We start from the raw sequence: 18,376 nt of genomic DNA, 5'->3' as shown, positions 1-18,376 counted from the left end.
AATTCCTTCTATTGCTGGAGTCACACTAGTTCTTTAGTAAAATACCAATAAGTCCACTCTAATCCATATTTTATTCCTCCATCCAGTGAACCCTGGGATGGTGATATCCACTCCACCTCTAAATCGAGAGGGGGCTTAGATTCCACATGGCTGATGGATGCGATTCTCCTGTTTGCAGTTGTAGGCACTCTCTGTTCCCTGGTGTGGTGGTTGACCATCTTCACCTCCCTGTTAGCTGGCCTGTATAAGTCCAACGAACTGGAGAGTAGGAGTTGCAACTCTGCTGCGACTCAGGGCCCAGCTGGCATATGGACAGTCTAGAGATTCAAGTTTCTTGAGCATACAGCAACCCCAGCACAAACCACAAGTTCAGTAAAAGTGACAGAAGAAGCATGTGTAAATGGATCACATCTGAGTCCAACTCCATCACACTCGGGAGCACAAATTCCAAAGTAGGGCCCAGTGGCAAGGTACTGAACTCCAGAGCCATCTGCCATGACCATAGAACCTGTGTGTCTCTGTAACCCTCAGGAGCACCAGTACTTGGGGTTGTATCTACTTTGGCTATCTCTGGGATCCTGCTGAGATGTGCATAAGCACGACCCTCTGATGACCTCCTGACCCATTTTGAAGTCTCTTAGCCATGTAAACTCATTTGTCCTTACCATTTCCCCCTTTTGTTTAAGACCTTTTTCTGGTGGCATCATCAGCTGGTGATTGGTAGTAATCCCTTGGCGCCAGGGGTCTCAACCCCAGGAGTCATGTCCCATGCTGGGGGAAGGCAATGCATTTACATGCTGAGTTTGGCTTAGAGAATCGTCACATTTGAGCAACATGGAGGCTCTCAGGAGGTAGCTTTAGGCACCCTGCAGCTCTAGGCCTAGTTGAAATTTTGGGCACACAGGCTCGTAAGCATTGTCATCAGTATGAAGGGCTCATCATTGGACCATCCTTCTTCACTGATCTTTGCCCTTGTACTTGGGGGATTGTTGCTGTTCCATTGGGGAATGTGACAGAGCTCCCTTGGCTAGTTAGTCAGCACTCCATCAGTTGTTGTTTATAAATGTAACTACTATGAAAATATCCAACAGATATCAGAACATTTTTATGTCCCCTATATACGTGACCTGTAGAACTGCCTCCCAACATGTGCCTCCCATCAGTAACACCCACACACCAGTGTTCCTCCCCTGCCATGGTTGAACCCCTCTGTGGTCCAAAATTTCTTAAAGAACGAAGCCTAGTATATTGCAAATTCAAATAGGAAAATGAAATAGTAATGATAGTTTAAATATTAGAAATTGGACATCATTATTTTTTAAGGCTTCCCAAGTATTTTTACTGTGCCGTTAGTTGAGAATCACCAGATTAGAATGAGAAGTAGATAGAATCAGGGAGACAAAATTAGAGCCATTGCAATTACCTCCAAGTGATAGAGGGTCTGAGCTAAGAGAGTTCAAAGAAATCTAGATTTTATTTTTTATGATTACATATGTAATGAGCCATCTATTGATCTATCTTTCCATCAGTTTTTCTTGTAGCTCTATCTTCTAGAGATACACACTAGGTTATAAAAGTGTTGAGAGAAATATAAGATGGAGTATTTGTAATTAAATTACTTTTAGCAAAAATTGGGGGCATAAGAATGATGCAAATGTGTTCCTTTATTATAGTTCCTAAGGTAGTATATACCTAAATCCTATACCAAATGCTACTGATTGTCATTGTAATGGGACTTCAGAGGGGTTGAATGTTTGTTGTGAATTGACATCCTATTTGGGAGATGCCTAACTGAGGGAGGTAGACTTGAACTTTGTCTTACATATATAACTGTTTTAAATCAATAAACAATTATTTATGGAGCCCACATTATGTTGTCAACCTTTTTTATATTTGGAAGACCATAGAATAGATGGGTATGGTTTTAAAAAGGAAAAAAAAATTCTGGTCAAAGGGCATAAATAATGTGCCCAAGGACATAAGTTATGATGTCTAAAATGACTGGTACCTAGTAAGCACTCAGTTAAATGGAGGAGGTTGATTTTGAACCTGGGTCATCTGACTCTCAAATACAATTCTAATTATAGTTTGGAAGACTTAGAGTAGGGGAGAAAGAATGGGGAGATGACAGAAGTTTCTAGGCAGGCTACATATACACAAATGCATTGAGGATTGCATGGGCATGGCCAGGATATGTGAGGCCAGATTGCAATTGACCTCAAATCCAGGCATCATACTTTGGGATCATTTTCATAGTTTACAAAGAATGAATTATGATTCATTAACTAAATGGCTTGGCTGAGGCTACAATTGGTTGGACAATGAGAAAAGAGTAGACTATGGAAGGAATTAGCTTTTAGAAATATTGTTGGAATTCCTAAACAACTTGGTCCATTTTAGTTCAATGCAGTAAAGCAATGTTTTATACCAATCTATTGGATGCAGCCAGTAAGGAAAGATACATCATTTATTTATTATTTTTAAGTCATAGTAGTCCAAAATTCTAGCAAACATTGATAAGCTAATTAGATCATATTATCCTCAGAATTTCAATTAAAATTACTAAAGAAGGTCTGTATAAGAATGTATCCTTAAAAATAAGTCACAGCTTATAGAGGCTAAAAAGTTCAAAGTCGATAAAACCATGGAATTTTCTAACATTCTAGTATGCCGAACGGTAACTTTGACCTTGAGTTGGCATAGCATAGGAGAAAGAGCTCTAGTACAGCTGTCATTTTCCTTTCTTTAACATGTACTAGCTGTGTGACAAGGAAGAAGCCATTTAAACTATCTTTCTACCTTAGAATCTTCTTTTATGAAATAAGAATAATTATTTCTACCCTGCTATTAAATGTCATAAATAAAAAGAGCACTGAAAATCTGTGAAACAATATATATCAATATAAAGTAGTAACAATATAATTGATATTATGCCTTTAAAATTGCATTGAATATTTTAAAGGGATGTACGTAACATTTGGGATTTATTTTCTTTAATCCCATTATCCTTAACCATGTGCTTATAAATATGTGTTTTAAAAAGAAATGTTGAGATGTAAAATATATTAACTTACACTATTCTTATTCTAATTCACTATAGGAGTCAAGTCTACCACTTATTAGGGTATCAATAGTTATCTGTGTATACACATGTGCTCCTCTTTATCACCTCCCTCAAAGCAGTGTCTTATATGTCATTGTCACCCCAACAGTCTCTGGCATGCAGACAATCTCATAATAGCAGACTCTGTCAAAATTTATTGAAATCAATGTTATCATCAGAAGGATATTTGAAGGCATGGCAATAGATTAATCTGGGGAGACTCTGGTAGACACAATGTCTTCAAATAGTTTCAGGATTATCATAAATTTAAAAAAGGTAGTAGACTTTTCTTGTTTGACCTTGGAACTAGTACCAATGTGTAGAAGTTAGTGGGTAAGATATTTCACCTAAATTTAAGAAAGATTTTTCTAAGAGAGTTATTCAAAGACAGAGTTAGCAGCCTTGAGAACTAATAGATTATCCATTGGAAAAGATCTCAAGTCAGGGCTGGATAGCTATGTGTTTGAGGTGTTGTTTACTGACTCAAGCTTTGAATGTCAGGGTATAATGACTGGATTTAAATTTTCCTTCCTTACTCTGCTGTCAATGAAAAACAGCACAATATATGTATATCTTTCATCAGCATCCATAAAATACCTTACTGTAGCTTTGAACTTTCTTTGTGAGGGCAAAATTGCTGCTGGTCAGTGGGTGGTATGGCTTTGATTAGGTAAGATACCTAGTAATTATTATGCCATTTTCTTTCAACCTTGGCCCTAGGATCTGGGTGCAATCGAAATGGCTCAAAAGCCCTAATTGCCTACTTGTTCCAGTTCAGTGGCTAATTACTCACACTGTTTCTAAAAGACCCAGATCTCCATGGAGTGTATCCACATCGTTAATGATTTAACAGAGTATGTGGCTTCTGGATGGAATGGTTCTTGAGAATAACCTAACACCAGAGCACAGTTGCTATTGAATATTTCAGTATTTGGGATCAAACAGCTGTGGGTTTGGGTCTCAAACCTGCCACTTATTAGCCATATGAGAGTGGGCATGTTATTGAACTTCTATGAGCCTCTGCTCCATTATTTGTAAAATAGGGATGAGAGCAAATCCTACCACATAGCCTTGCAGTGTACATTAGATAATGCATGTGAAGAGCTTGATACAGTGCCTGGCACATGGAAGATGCTCAATAATGTTAGCTATTGTCATTGTAAATGATTATTATTTTCTAAATGTCCTTGTCTGGATTCTAAAGCTCTGTGAATTCTTTCTTTACTGCAGACATAGATGAATGTGCCTTAAGAACTCATACCTGCTGGAATGATTCTGCCTGCATCAACCTGGCAGGGGGCTTTGACTGCCTCTGTCCTTCTGGACCGTCTTGTTCTGGTGACTGCCCCCTTGAGGGAGGACTGAAGCGTAATGGGCAGGTGTGGACACTGAAAGAAGACAGGTGTTCTGTCTGTTCCTGCAAGGTGAGACTGACTTGGCACAACCCAAATTGTAACTGTTCTTCTCTCCCTCCTTCTCCATGTCTCTCCCCCAGGCAGTTGACTCATGGGTCACCTGTGGTTCCTGAAAAGGCTTCTTCAATTCTTGTCCACACTACAACTAATAATGTTGCTGAGTGGCAGGCAAACCTGCTTTGCATTGGTTGAAAGGTGAGGTGTAGGGTTGAAACTAGACTACAGAGCACAGGGAAAGTGGAGCAGAGAAGCCAATGTTGGTCCTCCCATTGAGAGTCTGCGGTGCCTTTAAGGTTGGTTGGGCAAGAGCTTTAATGAGCCCTCATCCTACACTTACACAAACTCACTGATTAACACTACTCTTTGCCTGAAATGATAACCTGCATGAACTGGCTCACTTCTGTAGTGACACCATCCAGAGAAGCAAAACTCATATACGTGCTTCAGCTGGTTATAGACAGGTGGACTTCCATTCTGAACAAATGATCATAATAGTGCAAAGCCTCCCCATAACTGATCTCATCTTCATCATTCTCAGCGCCAGGCTGTTCCTTACATTAAGATGTTTGGAAGGGAGTTTAATGCTTACAAAAATAAAATTCTGTCATTGCCTAGTTTGCTTTATGCTTTGCAAAATGAGCCTATTAAAATATTTTATTTCCTTGTGCTTTCTCTCTTCCTTTGTTTTGGTCTTGCCTATGTATTTCTCTTTGATGTTGCTTTACAGAGGTTTTTGCATTGTATTTCTATGCCTGTTGGGATGGTGGGATAGTTTAATCTCAGGCTTTATGGGCATAGGAACCAAGAGAAATTACTTGCCTGGTAAACACTTAGGGAGCTGGGGTGCCTAACTAATTCCCCAAGTGCTCCCTGTTAACAGAGTTGGAATGAGGTTTGAGAAGTCATCCAACTCATCCACCTGCCTTCAAGTCTGCCATGCCTCAACAGACCTAGGGGCATCTATTTAGGGAAACTCATTACAATGTGCTCAGACAATTCCTCTGTAATACCTGTTTTTATCCCCTTACACTTAAGACTACTTCGACACACTCAAACTTAGGTCCATTGCTGCCATTTGTTGAGTACCTCCTATGTTCTAAGAACCCTGTAATTTAAAAACAGTCCCACAGAAATCCTATTACAACTTAGAAACTGAGTTTCTTAGGAGCTAAGTAACTTGCCATAGATATCACAATATATAAATGTCTAAACTGGAACTTGAGTTCCTCCTAAAGTTCATAGTTTTCTCATCTTGCCACATGACCTGTGACACTTGACAGATGATAGCTGTTGATAAACTTAGAATCAATCAAGTGGTCAGTCAATCCAACTTAACTGAGCTCAAACTCTCAATCCATTACTATGTTAATGACCATGTGAGGCATGTTCTCAAGTTTTTAAGTTTACTCAGTACAATATTTAACTATGTGGTACTAATTGAAAGGGGAAAAGTTATTAAGAAAAGAAAAAGTTCAGTATAGGTTAGAATAGTTAAAAGGAGGATTCGCAGATGAGGTTGACAATTATGTTTCCATTCAGTCAGCTAAACAAGGATGAATTCCTTTATTAGTTCTTTTCAAAATGTACTGTTTTTCCAAAGTTTTGAGGATGATCACAACCTAATCCTAAATTATTTTTAGGTTTTCTAGATCCCCAGGCCCCAGAATAGGCAGTTGATGTTACTTGAGTCTTGATCAGTGCAAGACCAAAATTTATTTTTCAGATTCTGTTTTTAAGCCAATGATAAAGCAGAAAACTTACCAATCATTAAAAAATTCTCAGAGCTTCATCAATTATGTTAATAATCATAGCAGCTTAAGTTGCTTTATTTTGCTTTGACTCCTAGAGTGTCTCCAACCTCTTCTGAGAATTAGACTAAAATTGCCACAGGAGATGAGCAATTCTTGTAATCTTATTTTGTTGATTGTTGATGATATGCCACACTGTACTCACTCCCTTCTGTCCATCAAACCTGGATTTATATGATTAAATTATCAGACAGGATTTCCTCTAATTGCATTTTTTACTCATTTCCAAAAATTTGTGGCGGGGGTAGGAGGGCCTGGTTTTAGGACCCTCAGTCAAAACTTCTAGGTCATTTTCATACTATAAAATGAACTTTTTTGTGACCTCCTTTTTTGTTTTCATTGTTTGTGGTTGCAAATGTTCTATACCATTTTGTTAAGAAGTATGTCCAGTATTTAAGCATCCAAATGGATTTATGGCATTATGTTGGAGGTAGGGAAGTAAACTCAAGAATGTATTGTTGAAAAAAGCAGAATCAAAGTTCTTTTAAAAGGTCACTGTCCCTCTCAAGAATCAACGACACCAGCTGAGCTACTAGTGTTTCATGTCGATTGAAAAAGAGGCCTTGGAATATGTCTGCACATAAATGGAGTTCAGTGATAAAGCTAGGCCAGCATAAATGAATCAGGGTTTTTGTTTAGATGCCATGTGTTTCCTTGGCAGTGACAAAGTTTGTATGTACCTTTAGATGACTTAGTTGATTAGGCATAGAAAGATTGCTGGACTGCTTAAACCTATGTTCCTCCAACATTATCCAGACCACGGAAAGCAAGGGTGGAAAATGGTTCTCTCTCTTTAACTCTTAGTTACAATCCAGCCTCTTTTCATAGATACCCATCTGTTGCACTTCCATTAATAAATTGCCTAATGGCTTAGGAAGACATTTCTAGTTTTTGCCTGTGCTACATAAGAAGGTAGAGAGGTCCACAGGTTTACTAGTTTCTAGGAAATGCAGCATTATAATATGAGTTTACAAAAACTCAAACACAAGCTTTTGTTGGAGATCATGGAGAAGAACAGGAAAGTGGATACAGAAGCACTAAAACACCTGCCATGCTGGGGTAGAGTCAAGAACAATTTGCTATGGGAACAGAGAAAGGGAAAATTTGTACTGCTCTATTTTGAGTGGATGCAAAAGACAATATGGGCAGACTCCACAAATGAGGTGATCTTTGAAGAGGGCATTGAAATGTGAGTTAACTTAGCCAAACAGAGATGTGGGAAGAAAGAGAATCCTAAACTGAAGGAATAGAAAGAAAAAAGGTGCAGAAACTTAAGATTGGAAGTTATGATAGGGAAAATATGAAGTGGATGATGATTTTAGATATGGGGAGCAAGAAGAGTATGGGAAGAGTATAACCAGTGATGAGCCTGGACATAAAGGCTGGGAGCAGAGTCATGTTATGAAATTTAGACTTGTTGGCAGAAGAGAATTATGTGAGATTTTAAGTTTGGGGTTGGCATGGACCAATCAAGGTGTAACTGATAGTATGATGCATGGCCTGAGGAGATCAAAGCTAAACGGAAGGTGTATTAGTCAGCTCATGCAAAATACCAGAAATTGGTTGGTTTTTAAAAAAGGTATTTATTTGGGTAGAACCAGGCCATAAAGCATAAGTTGCTTCCCTCACCAAAGTCTATTGCCATGTGTTGGAGCAAGATGGCTGCTGACGTCTGCCAGGGTTCAGGCTTCCTGGGTTCCTCTTTTCCCAGGGCTCATTTCTCTCCAGGCTCAGTACCTCTGTTTTCTCCACAAGGTCAGCTGTACACTATGAGGCTCTCTAGACTTTACCTCTCTCCACGAGGCCACCTGTAGACAGACTATCAGTCTTTGTCTCTGTCCCCAGGGCACGATTCTCTCCAGGCTCAGCTGCTCTGCTCTTCAGCATTGTAGTCATTCACAAGGTGCAGATCAGGCATGAGTCAGCCTGCACTTGAGGCCAGGCTAGAAGTTAGCTTTCTGGATTCCTGTTATCTACTCATAAAATGTTTTGCTTTGTCCTCTGAAGGCAATCAACAGAATTATTAATACCTTCCTCTAGGGAGTTCGTGATGGCAGGAGATGACTGTTCAAGACCTAAGATTGTCTTTCTACTGATTTTCTTTGACAGATGGATACATTGGCAGGTTTCATTCTGCTATCAAGACTCTAGAGGTCCCATCAAGGAACAGGGTCTCTGGCTTCCATTGTCCTTCCCCTGATTTCATACTCCTTTGCTATTCCAAGCCTTATCTTTTCTTTGTGGAGTTTGGGGGTTAGGCCACACTAACTCTTCAGTTGACTATTTTTCATCGGTGCTTCTCAAAATTTAGCATGTACCAGAATCACCTGGAGGGCTTGTAAAATCACAGATCACTGGGTTCCACCTCTGTAAATTCTGTTTCAGTAGGTCTTGGAGGAGCCCAAATATTTGCCTTTCTAACCAGTTCCTGGGAAATGATTATGTTGCAAGTCGGAGGACTACACTTTGAAAACCATCACCCCAAGAATCCTTCCAATCTCATTTTATCTGAGATCCTTCTTTCTTACCTTCATGATACAAGGAAGCAGAATAATGGAAAATCATTGGTATAAAAGTCAAAATTGGGATCTAGTTACCATTCTATTATTATAGTAAATTGATGTATAGCAAAGTCATTTCTTCTCATTGGGCCTGGTTTCCTCTTCAGTAATACAAGACAGTTGATTTAAATTATGGTTAAAGGTATTTCAACCCCAGGTGCTAAACACATAAGATAAGGGTCTTGTTTGTAGAGTGTAACCTAAGGAAAAATTAATACTTTGTAAAACGTGTGGATACAACAGCTCAATAAAATTGTGTGGAAAGAAGGTAGAACAGATGAGTCTAGAGTAACACTCTTAATTTTATAGTTTATTTATTTTATTGTACACTCTCTCTATAAAGGGCCAGATAGTTACTATTTTAGACTTTGTAGATTGTATGGTCTCTGTTCCAACTGCTTGGCTCTACTGTCATAGCATGAAAGCAGCCATAGACAATAAGTAATTGAATGAGGGAGGCTGTATTCCAATAAAGCTTTATTTACCAAAAAAAGGGTGGAAATCAGAATTTGAACCATGAGCTATGGTTTGTCCACTCCTGGTTTATATTATTAATCAATTTACATTAGTAAGTTTACCTAAATTCACCTCCTTGATTTAAGTTTCCAAATTCTATACAGAAAAAACTATATTATACTATCTGGAGCAAATGTATCAGTGTGTTGACTACTCAGTAATAAAATTGTAATTTATAGTATATATTTTTTCATAGTATAATAAAAATAAACACATTTTTTTATTTACTAGGAAAGTGTGTGTCCCCACTTTGTAAAATTCAGAAGCCATGTGAATAGTACTATACTTATTATTTGTTTATAGCTGAACTTTCATTATAATATTGCATAAACATTTAACTTTTATGGTGGGAATAGTGGGAAAATGAATCTTTGGCATTTAAGTGGGGATTGTTCAGACACCTTGGCTGGGCTACAGGTTATAGTCTTGAAATAGTCCCAGAGATTTACGACAAGAAGGATTTCTCACCATCAGTGGTATATATTTTCTTGCCAAATTTGGATTCTAGTATGGCTGTGCTCTCTGAGCTGAGGTTTTAAAATGGCTTTCTCATTGAATTAATGGAGCCACCTGTGACATATTCATTATTAAAAATGATTTTCTTGACAGTTACCCTGTAATTCAAAAGCCAAAGTGAACATAGCCATTGTTCTGAAACATGTTAGGAGATAAAAGGGGCCTATTTGGCATTTTCAAATAATTGATGAGATGTGAAATTGCTTTATTTTGCACTAACCCTGGAGGCTATACATTTATTTTTATTCATTCTTTTTTTATTGAAGAAGTTGTGAGTTTACAGAACAATCATGCATAAAACACAGGATTCCCATAGATACCACCCTATTTTAACACCTTGCATTGGTGGTACATTTGTTACCATTGATGAAAGTGCATTTTTATAACTGTACTATTCACTATATCCCATCATTTAACTTAGGGTTCACTATGATGTGAAGTTCCACGGAAACTTTTTTTTAAAAAATTTATTCTAAAATATATGCTATCTAAAATTTTCCTTTTAACCATTTTCACGTATATAGTTGAGTGCTGTTAATTACATTCACAGCATTTTGCTACAATCACCAATATCCATTACCAAAACTTTTCTATCATCCCAAATAGAAAGTCTGTATATTTTAAGTTTTAACTTCATATTCCCTACCCTCATCCCTTCCCCTTGTAACCTATACTCTAGATTCTGACTCTTTGAGTTTGCTTATTCTAATTATTTCATATCAATAAGATCAAATAATGTTTGTCCTCTTGTATCTGGCTTATTTCACTCAACATAAGTCTTCAGGGTTCATCCATGCAGTCTCATGTATCAGAACTTCATTCCTTTTTAAAGCTAATTAATATTCCATTGTGTGTGTATATAGCACAATTTCTTTATCCAGTCATTGGTTGATGGATACTTTAGTTCCTTCCAGCTGTTGACAATTAATGAATAATGTCATTGTGAACACTGATGCACAAATATCTGTTCAAGTCCAGCTTTAAATTCTTTTGGGTATATATGTAGACATGGGATTATTCTTTACTTTAATCAGAACTTGGGAAAAAGCCTGGCACTCCATGTCTCTAGTGTATGGTAACCTCTTCTGAAAGAAGTTATCCTGTTTTCTTGATGCTGGCCATGGATGTGGTCACATTGGTATCTGAGGCCTGGTCCTTTTGTACTTGTATTATTGTGCCATTGATAGCTGAGCCAACCAAATTACTTATGCCATAGCTATCATTACTTTTCTTTGCTCCTCTTGGTTAAAACAAATTCCCAAGAAATCATTTTGGGTCATGGTTGCACAAATATAATGAATTGAAATAATGCTGTATGAGCTAAAGACATATTATTGGAGGATTCCTAGGATCTGGACCCTTCTTTGTCCAGACTAAATGTATTCCCTTATTCAGTTCGCCTACTTAACTCTGGAGTCCCTTTCTCTCTCTCTCTCTCTCTCTCTCTCTCTCTCTCTCTCTCTCTCTCTCTCTCTCTCTCACATATGTGTGCATATACATATACACATACATATATATATATATATATAAATATGTAATTTCCTGATATTTTCAGAATATTATGGTTTCTTGTCATTCTTTATAGTAATAGAGACAATGCATACAATATGGGAGAAATATTTTTTTCAGCATTTTAAGTTATTATATATTTAGTCAGAAGGCTTTCTTTCCATTCTCCATAGAGAATGTAGTGCTTTTAAAGATTTCCACTTTAGGTGACAATAGACTTATCTAAGAAAGCCCTGTTCTGTTCATCATTGTTATCAATGAATTAGAGACAACTCTGAGGGCAGGTCCATCAAGTTTGCAAATGTCACTAAACTGTGAAGGAGGGAAATCTATGCTGGATGACAGAAACAGCATTTTAAAAGCACTGTGACAGGCAGAAAAGATGAAATGAATCTAACAAGGTGAAATGAACAGGGATAAACATCAAGTTTTACACTTGATGCTCCCAAACAACCAAGTGCACAAGATAAGGTTTAGTGTGGTTTTTGACTTCATTAAGGTCAATATAAGTCAACACTATGACATAAACAAGGTGAAAAAGTTGAATATCGAAATAATGTAAAGAAAGTATACTGATGTAAAGAAAGTATAGTGCTTAAAGCAGGTAATCGTGAGTTCTAATTCACTTTATTAATCAGACCATTACTGAAGAATTATGTTTAGGTCTCTAATTCTCAGCTGCCTCATTTAGAAATGGGAGATATAAATTTTTATTCCACTGAATTATTAGGATTAAATCCAATAATACATATAAAGGACTTAGCATAATGTGTGGCACAAGATAAGTGCTCAATTAATGGTAGCTCTTAGTATTATTATTTTATTGTTTGAAGTAATGAAACCTACTGAAGTAAAAAGCAATGGTAATAAAGAAAATATTCAAAATTATGGAGATTGGCTGGGAAATTAGATATTTAACCCAGAGACTAAATGCCTTAGCGGAAACATAAGAACTGTTTTCTAAGAACTGATGAGTTGAAATATTACAGAAGGGATTAGGAGTTCTATGAGTGCCAAGGATGTGAACTAGGATCAATGGATCAAGGTAATAAGTCCAATTTTTAGCATTCAAAAGTGTACAAACATACATATTTTGAATGCCTTGCATGGTGATGAGTTCTCCAAGACCTTAAAACTCTGGACACAGGTTAATGACTTTTGAATATGGTTGCTGTAGAGGATTCAGGTATATGTGACCTTTGAGGTGCCTTCCAGTCCTGAGATTCTTTGATTTTGTGAACTTTTGGAAAAGCAGGTATAATTATAAACAGTAGCCACACCTTAAGCTTGACTCACTGTATCCAGATTCCCTTACATTTTCTGCTTATTCATTGCCTGAGGCAGGATATCTCTGAGCAACACAATTGCATGTCACATGCCATTAAATGTTCAGTCTTAATGCTTAAGTGGTGGTCTTCAATTCTTTATAAAGGTGAGTACCCAGAACCAGTATTTCAGAAATTGTATTGTACCTGTAGGTTAGGGGACTTTCTTGAAATGGGGAGTGGTATCTGATTATAGCTCCCTGTAATAACCTGAAAGTTGTGGTATGGAAGAAAACTTGTTTTGAAATCCAAAGACCTGGTGGCACTCATTGAGTACTACTATCGATGTGGCCTTGGATAAGTAACTTAGCCTGACTCTTCTGTACAAAGGGTGCAATCGGATTTCCTCCCAGAGTTGTAATGGAGAAAATCAGGTGAATGTGTTTGAACATGTCAGGCAGCATCATTATGAACTAGGAAAAGTACAGTAGCATAATTTTCCACTCAAATGAGTTCTTGATTGTATAGGCATGCTAAGCTGCTCAGCTTTTGTTATAATTCTTCCTTAGAAATATGATTTTGAAGATGCATTTAGAATGAAAAGAATAGCCATTTCTTTGTTAAACCTAGAAATGGTTCCATTTTATTTAGGCAGCTCTGCTTTGCAGGAAAAGTCAGGGAGAGAAAGGGTTTTTTGTGTGTGTGTGTGCATTTTGAACAAAATGGAAAGGTGACCAGGGACTACTGAGAGTCTAAGAAATTTCTCCTGTGAGCTCTGTCAAGCATTTACAGGATTTGGGTCTCTTGGTGGACTGCCTGATTGTTTCCCAACTGATGAAATCTCAACCTAATTTCTAAACAGGATGGGAAGATATTCTGCCGACGGACAGCTTGTGATTGCCAGAATCCAAGCGTTGACCTTTTCTGCTGCCCAGAGTGTGACACCAGGGTTACAAGTCAATGTTTGGATCAAAATGGGCACAAGCTCTATAGAAGTGGAGACAATTGGACCCACAGCTGCCAGCAGTGCCGGTGCCTGGTATGTCAGCTTTCTTAAGAGGGGGTTGTCACTTTCCTCTGGAAGAGGTAACAAACTCAGTTGCCTGTAGACTTCAGGTTCTCGCTGTTTGTAATACTATATAAGGAATGGTGGGGTGTGGCACTAACTGAGGGACAAATGCTTTATCTAAAGATATTCAGATTGCACTATTTAAAACACCATGCCAGACGAACAGAATATATTTATGGGGCATAGTTGGCCTAGGGGATGTTAGTTTATAACCACTGCTTTCAGCAAATCCAAATCAAGAAAAGTCCCTGCTAGATGAGACACTTTCAATGTATTGTCTGGCACTTGTATTCTTTATGGAGGCAGGTCTTTTAGTTTTGGGTTCATAACCCTTAAAAGTTTCAATATGATAAATAACAGAACATTGTTGAAAATGTCAGGGATTGAGTCAGAGGTACCTAGAATCCAATCCTGGCTCTCCTAAGCTATTTGTGATGACCTTGGGCAAGTTCTATCATTTCACTGATCATTCTTTCCATCAAATGTACAACATATATATACACTCTACCTATTTTGTTATGAAAACAAAATAGGTAAGTTGTTATGAAGACTGGAGAAAATATAGTGCAAGGCACAGAGAATTATAGTGAATTATAGCTAATAATATTATTATTTTCTCCATTAAAAATCTGTTTTGAATGCTAAACCCTCGTATTGAAAAATTTGAAGACTTTTATTTATTAATATAGGAATACTAGATTTCAAAAGTCCAGAGTAAAAGCTTATTTTCTCACCTGTTTTTTTTCCTCACCTGGTTTTTTTTTTTTTTTTTTTTCTGTTTCACATTATACCATAACAAATATTTCTAAGGAAGGAAAGAATTTTAGGACATGCTATCATAAAGAATGTGATGTGTCTTCAGTTGGGAGATCAAAAATATGGAGCATTCTACCAAAGCCAACTTGTAATGGAAACTGTTAGCTGTGAGTTCATAGTTTAACATTCCTTGAAATTAATGACTCAGACTGTGGTATTGTTTGAAAACAAACATTCAAAAATATTTTGCCATTAGATTTTTCTAATTTCCAGGTGAATGTGCACATAATCTTAATAGAATAGAATATATCTTTCTCAATAAAATATTACTGAGTATAACTCAGTTAATTTCAAATCATAGGCATTTTTCAAACTCCCATCCAAAGAGAAACAAACCCAATGCTACCATAGAATTAGTTTCCATGTCCTATTAGAAAAGTACTTTTCTTTTACAAGAAAGCAAACATCAGGCACTCAGAAGAACTGGTATTAATTTTAATGAATGAAATTTTCATCTGTAGAACTTCAAAAGCTTATAATCATCCATCTCCAACCCCTCAACATATATGGGTTAACATGTCTGGAAGACATGTCTTAGGCATACATAAGAATCACATGAGAAGAGTGTGGGTCATATTTAATGCATATTTAAAAGAGCTTGTCAGTGCCGGATCTGGATAACATGATTGTAAGCAAGATAGACATTGTCTTTACCTGCAGAAAGCCCATAGTCTGGTGACCAATTAAACAAAAGTTCCTATAAATTGTGATGAGTGTCATAAAAAGAGAAAAGACTGTCAGGATATGGATTCTACCATGGACAGCTCCATGAAGCCACAGTTGGCAGATGCTGAGACTTGTAGAAGGTCCATTTGAACTGTCTACTAGCCACAGGCTATATTCAAATCTATTCTAAAATGTTTCCCTTTATATTGCCCAAGCTCCACTTTAAATTCAGTATTGGTAACTCAGATTATGATGTTATTAAAAAGTTACCATGTTTCAATTTCCCCTTTTGACCTTAAAAGAAGATAATTTATCTTTTTTACACTGGCCAGCACTTTACCATCTATTCATTTGATTAGCATTTATTGACCAAGCATTGTGCTAAGAGAAAGAAATAAGCCCAAAGCCTGAGAGCTCAAACCTAATGTGGAATCATACTGATAATTAAGGATTATAAGCTCCATGATAAAAGTAATGATAGGTTGCTATTAGCACACAGTAAAGGAAACTATTAATAAATATCTCTGGGAGTGGTAGTATAGGTGGAGAACGAAAGCTTCCTGGAGAAGGTAAGCCCTGTGGTGGGTGTTCAGGGAGGAAATACATTGTACCAAAAATAGGCTAATATAAGAACACTCAGCGAGGAGACTGATGGGAATCACTGTACCCTTCTTTCTGCCTCTAGGACTTTGGGAATAGAATTGTTCTTAGGAGCAGTAATAAAGCACTTTCGGATTTCTCCCCACAGGAAGGAGAGGTAGATTGCTGGCCACTTACTTGCCCCAATTTGAACTGTGAGTACTCAGCCATCTTGGAAGGGGAATGCTGTCCCCGCTGTGTGAGTGACCCCTGCCTGGCTGATAACTTCGGCTATGACATTAGGAAAACTTGCCTGGACAGCTATGGTGTTTCAAGGCTCAGCGGCTCAGTCTGGAGAATGGCTGGATCTCCCTGCACAACCTGCAAATGCAAGGTAATTGGACGTCCTGGGGATAATCAGGACTTGAACAATTGGCAGGGAACACTCGCAGGAGGTCCATGCCTGATGTTTCCAAATGTGCAGATTCTGTGGGACATGGGGGAAACACAGGCAGGCATTAACTTCTCACAGGAGGTTAATGTGTCTGAATGGATCATAGCTGCACCTTGTATAAAGGCAAATTATAAATGAACATGGAAGAAAATAGCCCTCTCACTTGCCATTAAACTACAGATTTTTTAACAATTGGCACTAAGCCCAGATATGATTGATGTAAGCTATTTTAACCTTCATTTTTTTTAAAAAGAAGATCTACCTCCTTTCATCCTGGAAAATTTTAGCAGTTCTTTTATGAAATGTTAGAAAAAAGTGCCCTATGAAGTTCTTTGCTCTATTTAATTATTGCGGTAACTAATACAGGGACCTGAAGCTCTTGCTGCAGCATTTAATTAATCATGATTACTTTTCCTCTCTTGTTGGAGGAGTTCCCACGAGTCATCCTGATATGTCTCTAAGATTAAACAACTGACCCCTCCTCCCTTCAAACCCTATGAGGAGCTGTGGCTGTAGCTGACTTGGTGTAAGGGTTACCCTTAGCTACAGTGTGGAAATCTCTGTCAAACATCTGTTTATGATTCTCATTATTAAGGAAGTTAAAAATGCTAGCAATCTGCTTAGTTCCATCAAACCCTGGTTCAGCTTCAGGCTCAGTGGAAGGTTCTCAAATTTTCTTTTCATCCTGTTATAAATATGGATTCTTTTCTCTTGAGTCATCTCTTCATCAGTAATGGTCTGATCTCTACCATTAGCCTCAGAAAGCAAAATGATCAGGAGATGTAAAGACCTGTGTTATTTAATATTACCAATTTGATGTTTGGTTTGTGATTCATTAACCATAATTACAAAGGTCTATACATTAATATATGTAACTGATTTTTAATGAATTTCCAAAAATTTATGCATCTAAAAATGAATTTTCCCCTTCACAGTTACCATAGAAAATTCTTTATTTATCCCTAATATACAAATTTTTCTGGAACCCTTCTTGGATTTGCTTGTGACACTTTTGGTTAGCTTTATTATTTCAAATGATCATGTTTCAGGGGTTATTTTTTTGAAAGAATCAACTATCCTTTGGAATAAGTCCAGCATATAAATTGTGTGCAAACATGGCTTGACCCAGACAAGGGTACGTGATTGCACTGCCAGGAGAAGCCCAGCAAGAAGGTCCTGAGAGGGGCTCTCGTAAGCCTTTCCTTCCCTCCCACTTTTTCTCTAGCATTTTTCAAGCACTTTTCTCATAATTTTCTATAATATTCTTGGAGCTTATCTCTAAGTGTAGACCGTCGTGAATATAAAAAATTCAGACTGCTGACTTATTCATATTCTATGCCTCAACTGGCTAACACTTGTGTCTTTGATATACAGAATGGAAGTGTCTGCTGTTCTGTGGATTTGGAGTGTCTTCATAATAATTGAAATATTTAAAACGGATTCATCATGGGAGAAAATGGACAAAATGATGAAGAAACATGATAAGAAGTAGGAGTGTTGTTTTATGCCACAGACAGTCGCCAAAGTCTCCATCTGAGGAAGTTGTTTGGGGTTGGCCTTTTTGGACCTGCCACTTCGTTCATTCTCGATAACCTAGTCTAGGTGACCTACAGTGCAGTGCATTTAAGTTTATCGTTGTTAAAAGAAGTTCCCTGTGTTGTAATTCACATTGTTCCCTTATCAGATCATTTTCAAATACATTTAAATGATCTCATGTATGAATGTTGATGTATTTTTTTGTTTATTTTGTGTACTGACATTATAGAGACTCCTTTTATTTATTTTTTTCTTGATATTTTGGATCAAATTCTACAAATAAAGTTGCCTGTTGTGATTTTGTCCCATCCACTGAATAATTAGTACTGAGGTCCCTGTCAAATGTATTGATGGTAAAATATGTGTAGAGTCCAAATTCATCATAGTTCTATGGCACAGCTATTTAACGCACCTTGAAATCCATTCATTCAACTTGAGCAGGCTGAAGGCAATTTTGTTATGTTAATCAGGGGAAAGACCACTAACATAATTAAATAATTATTTTTAAAAAGAGCTCTCTCCTCCCTCTTGCAATCAAAAAGGAAACAAAATCTTAACTCACA

General features: G+C 37.4%; 1 protein-coding gene across 2 annotated transcripts in view; it reads left to right on the top strand.

The window, feature by feature from the left end:
• The window catches only part of NELL1 (neural EGFL like 1), a 1,045,701-nt gene extending 1,027,590 nt beyond the window's left edge, over positions 1-18,111 (top strand). For both annotated transcript variants that reach the window (XM_058305642.2, XM_058305643.2), the window contains 4 exons: positions 4,334-4,527; positions 13,556-13,732; positions 15,993-16,217; positions 17,652-18,111. In XM_058305642.2, coding sequence (XP_058161625.1) covers positions 4,334-4,527; positions 13,556-13,732; positions 15,993-16,217; positions 17,652-17,702 — 647 coding nt within the window. In that variant the 3' untranslated portion in view covers positions 17,703-18,111. The remainder of the gene's footprint in view (positions 1-4,333; positions 4,528-13,555; positions 13,733-15,992; positions 16,218-17,651) is intronic.
• Positions 18,112-18,376: the final 265 nt, after the last annotated feature.

The sequence above is a fragment of the Dasypus novemcinctus genome, chromosome 10 (assembly GCF_030445035.2).
Source record: "Dasypus novemcinctus isolate mDasNov1 chromosome 10, mDasNov1.1.hap2, whole genome shotgun sequence".
Taxonomy (NCBI): Eukaryota; Metazoa; Chordata; class Mammalia; order Cingulata; family Dasypodidae; genus Dasypus; species Dasypus novemcinctus.
Note: the sequence above shows the minus strand (reverse complement) of the source record. Positions and strands in the feature narration are given on the sequence as shown.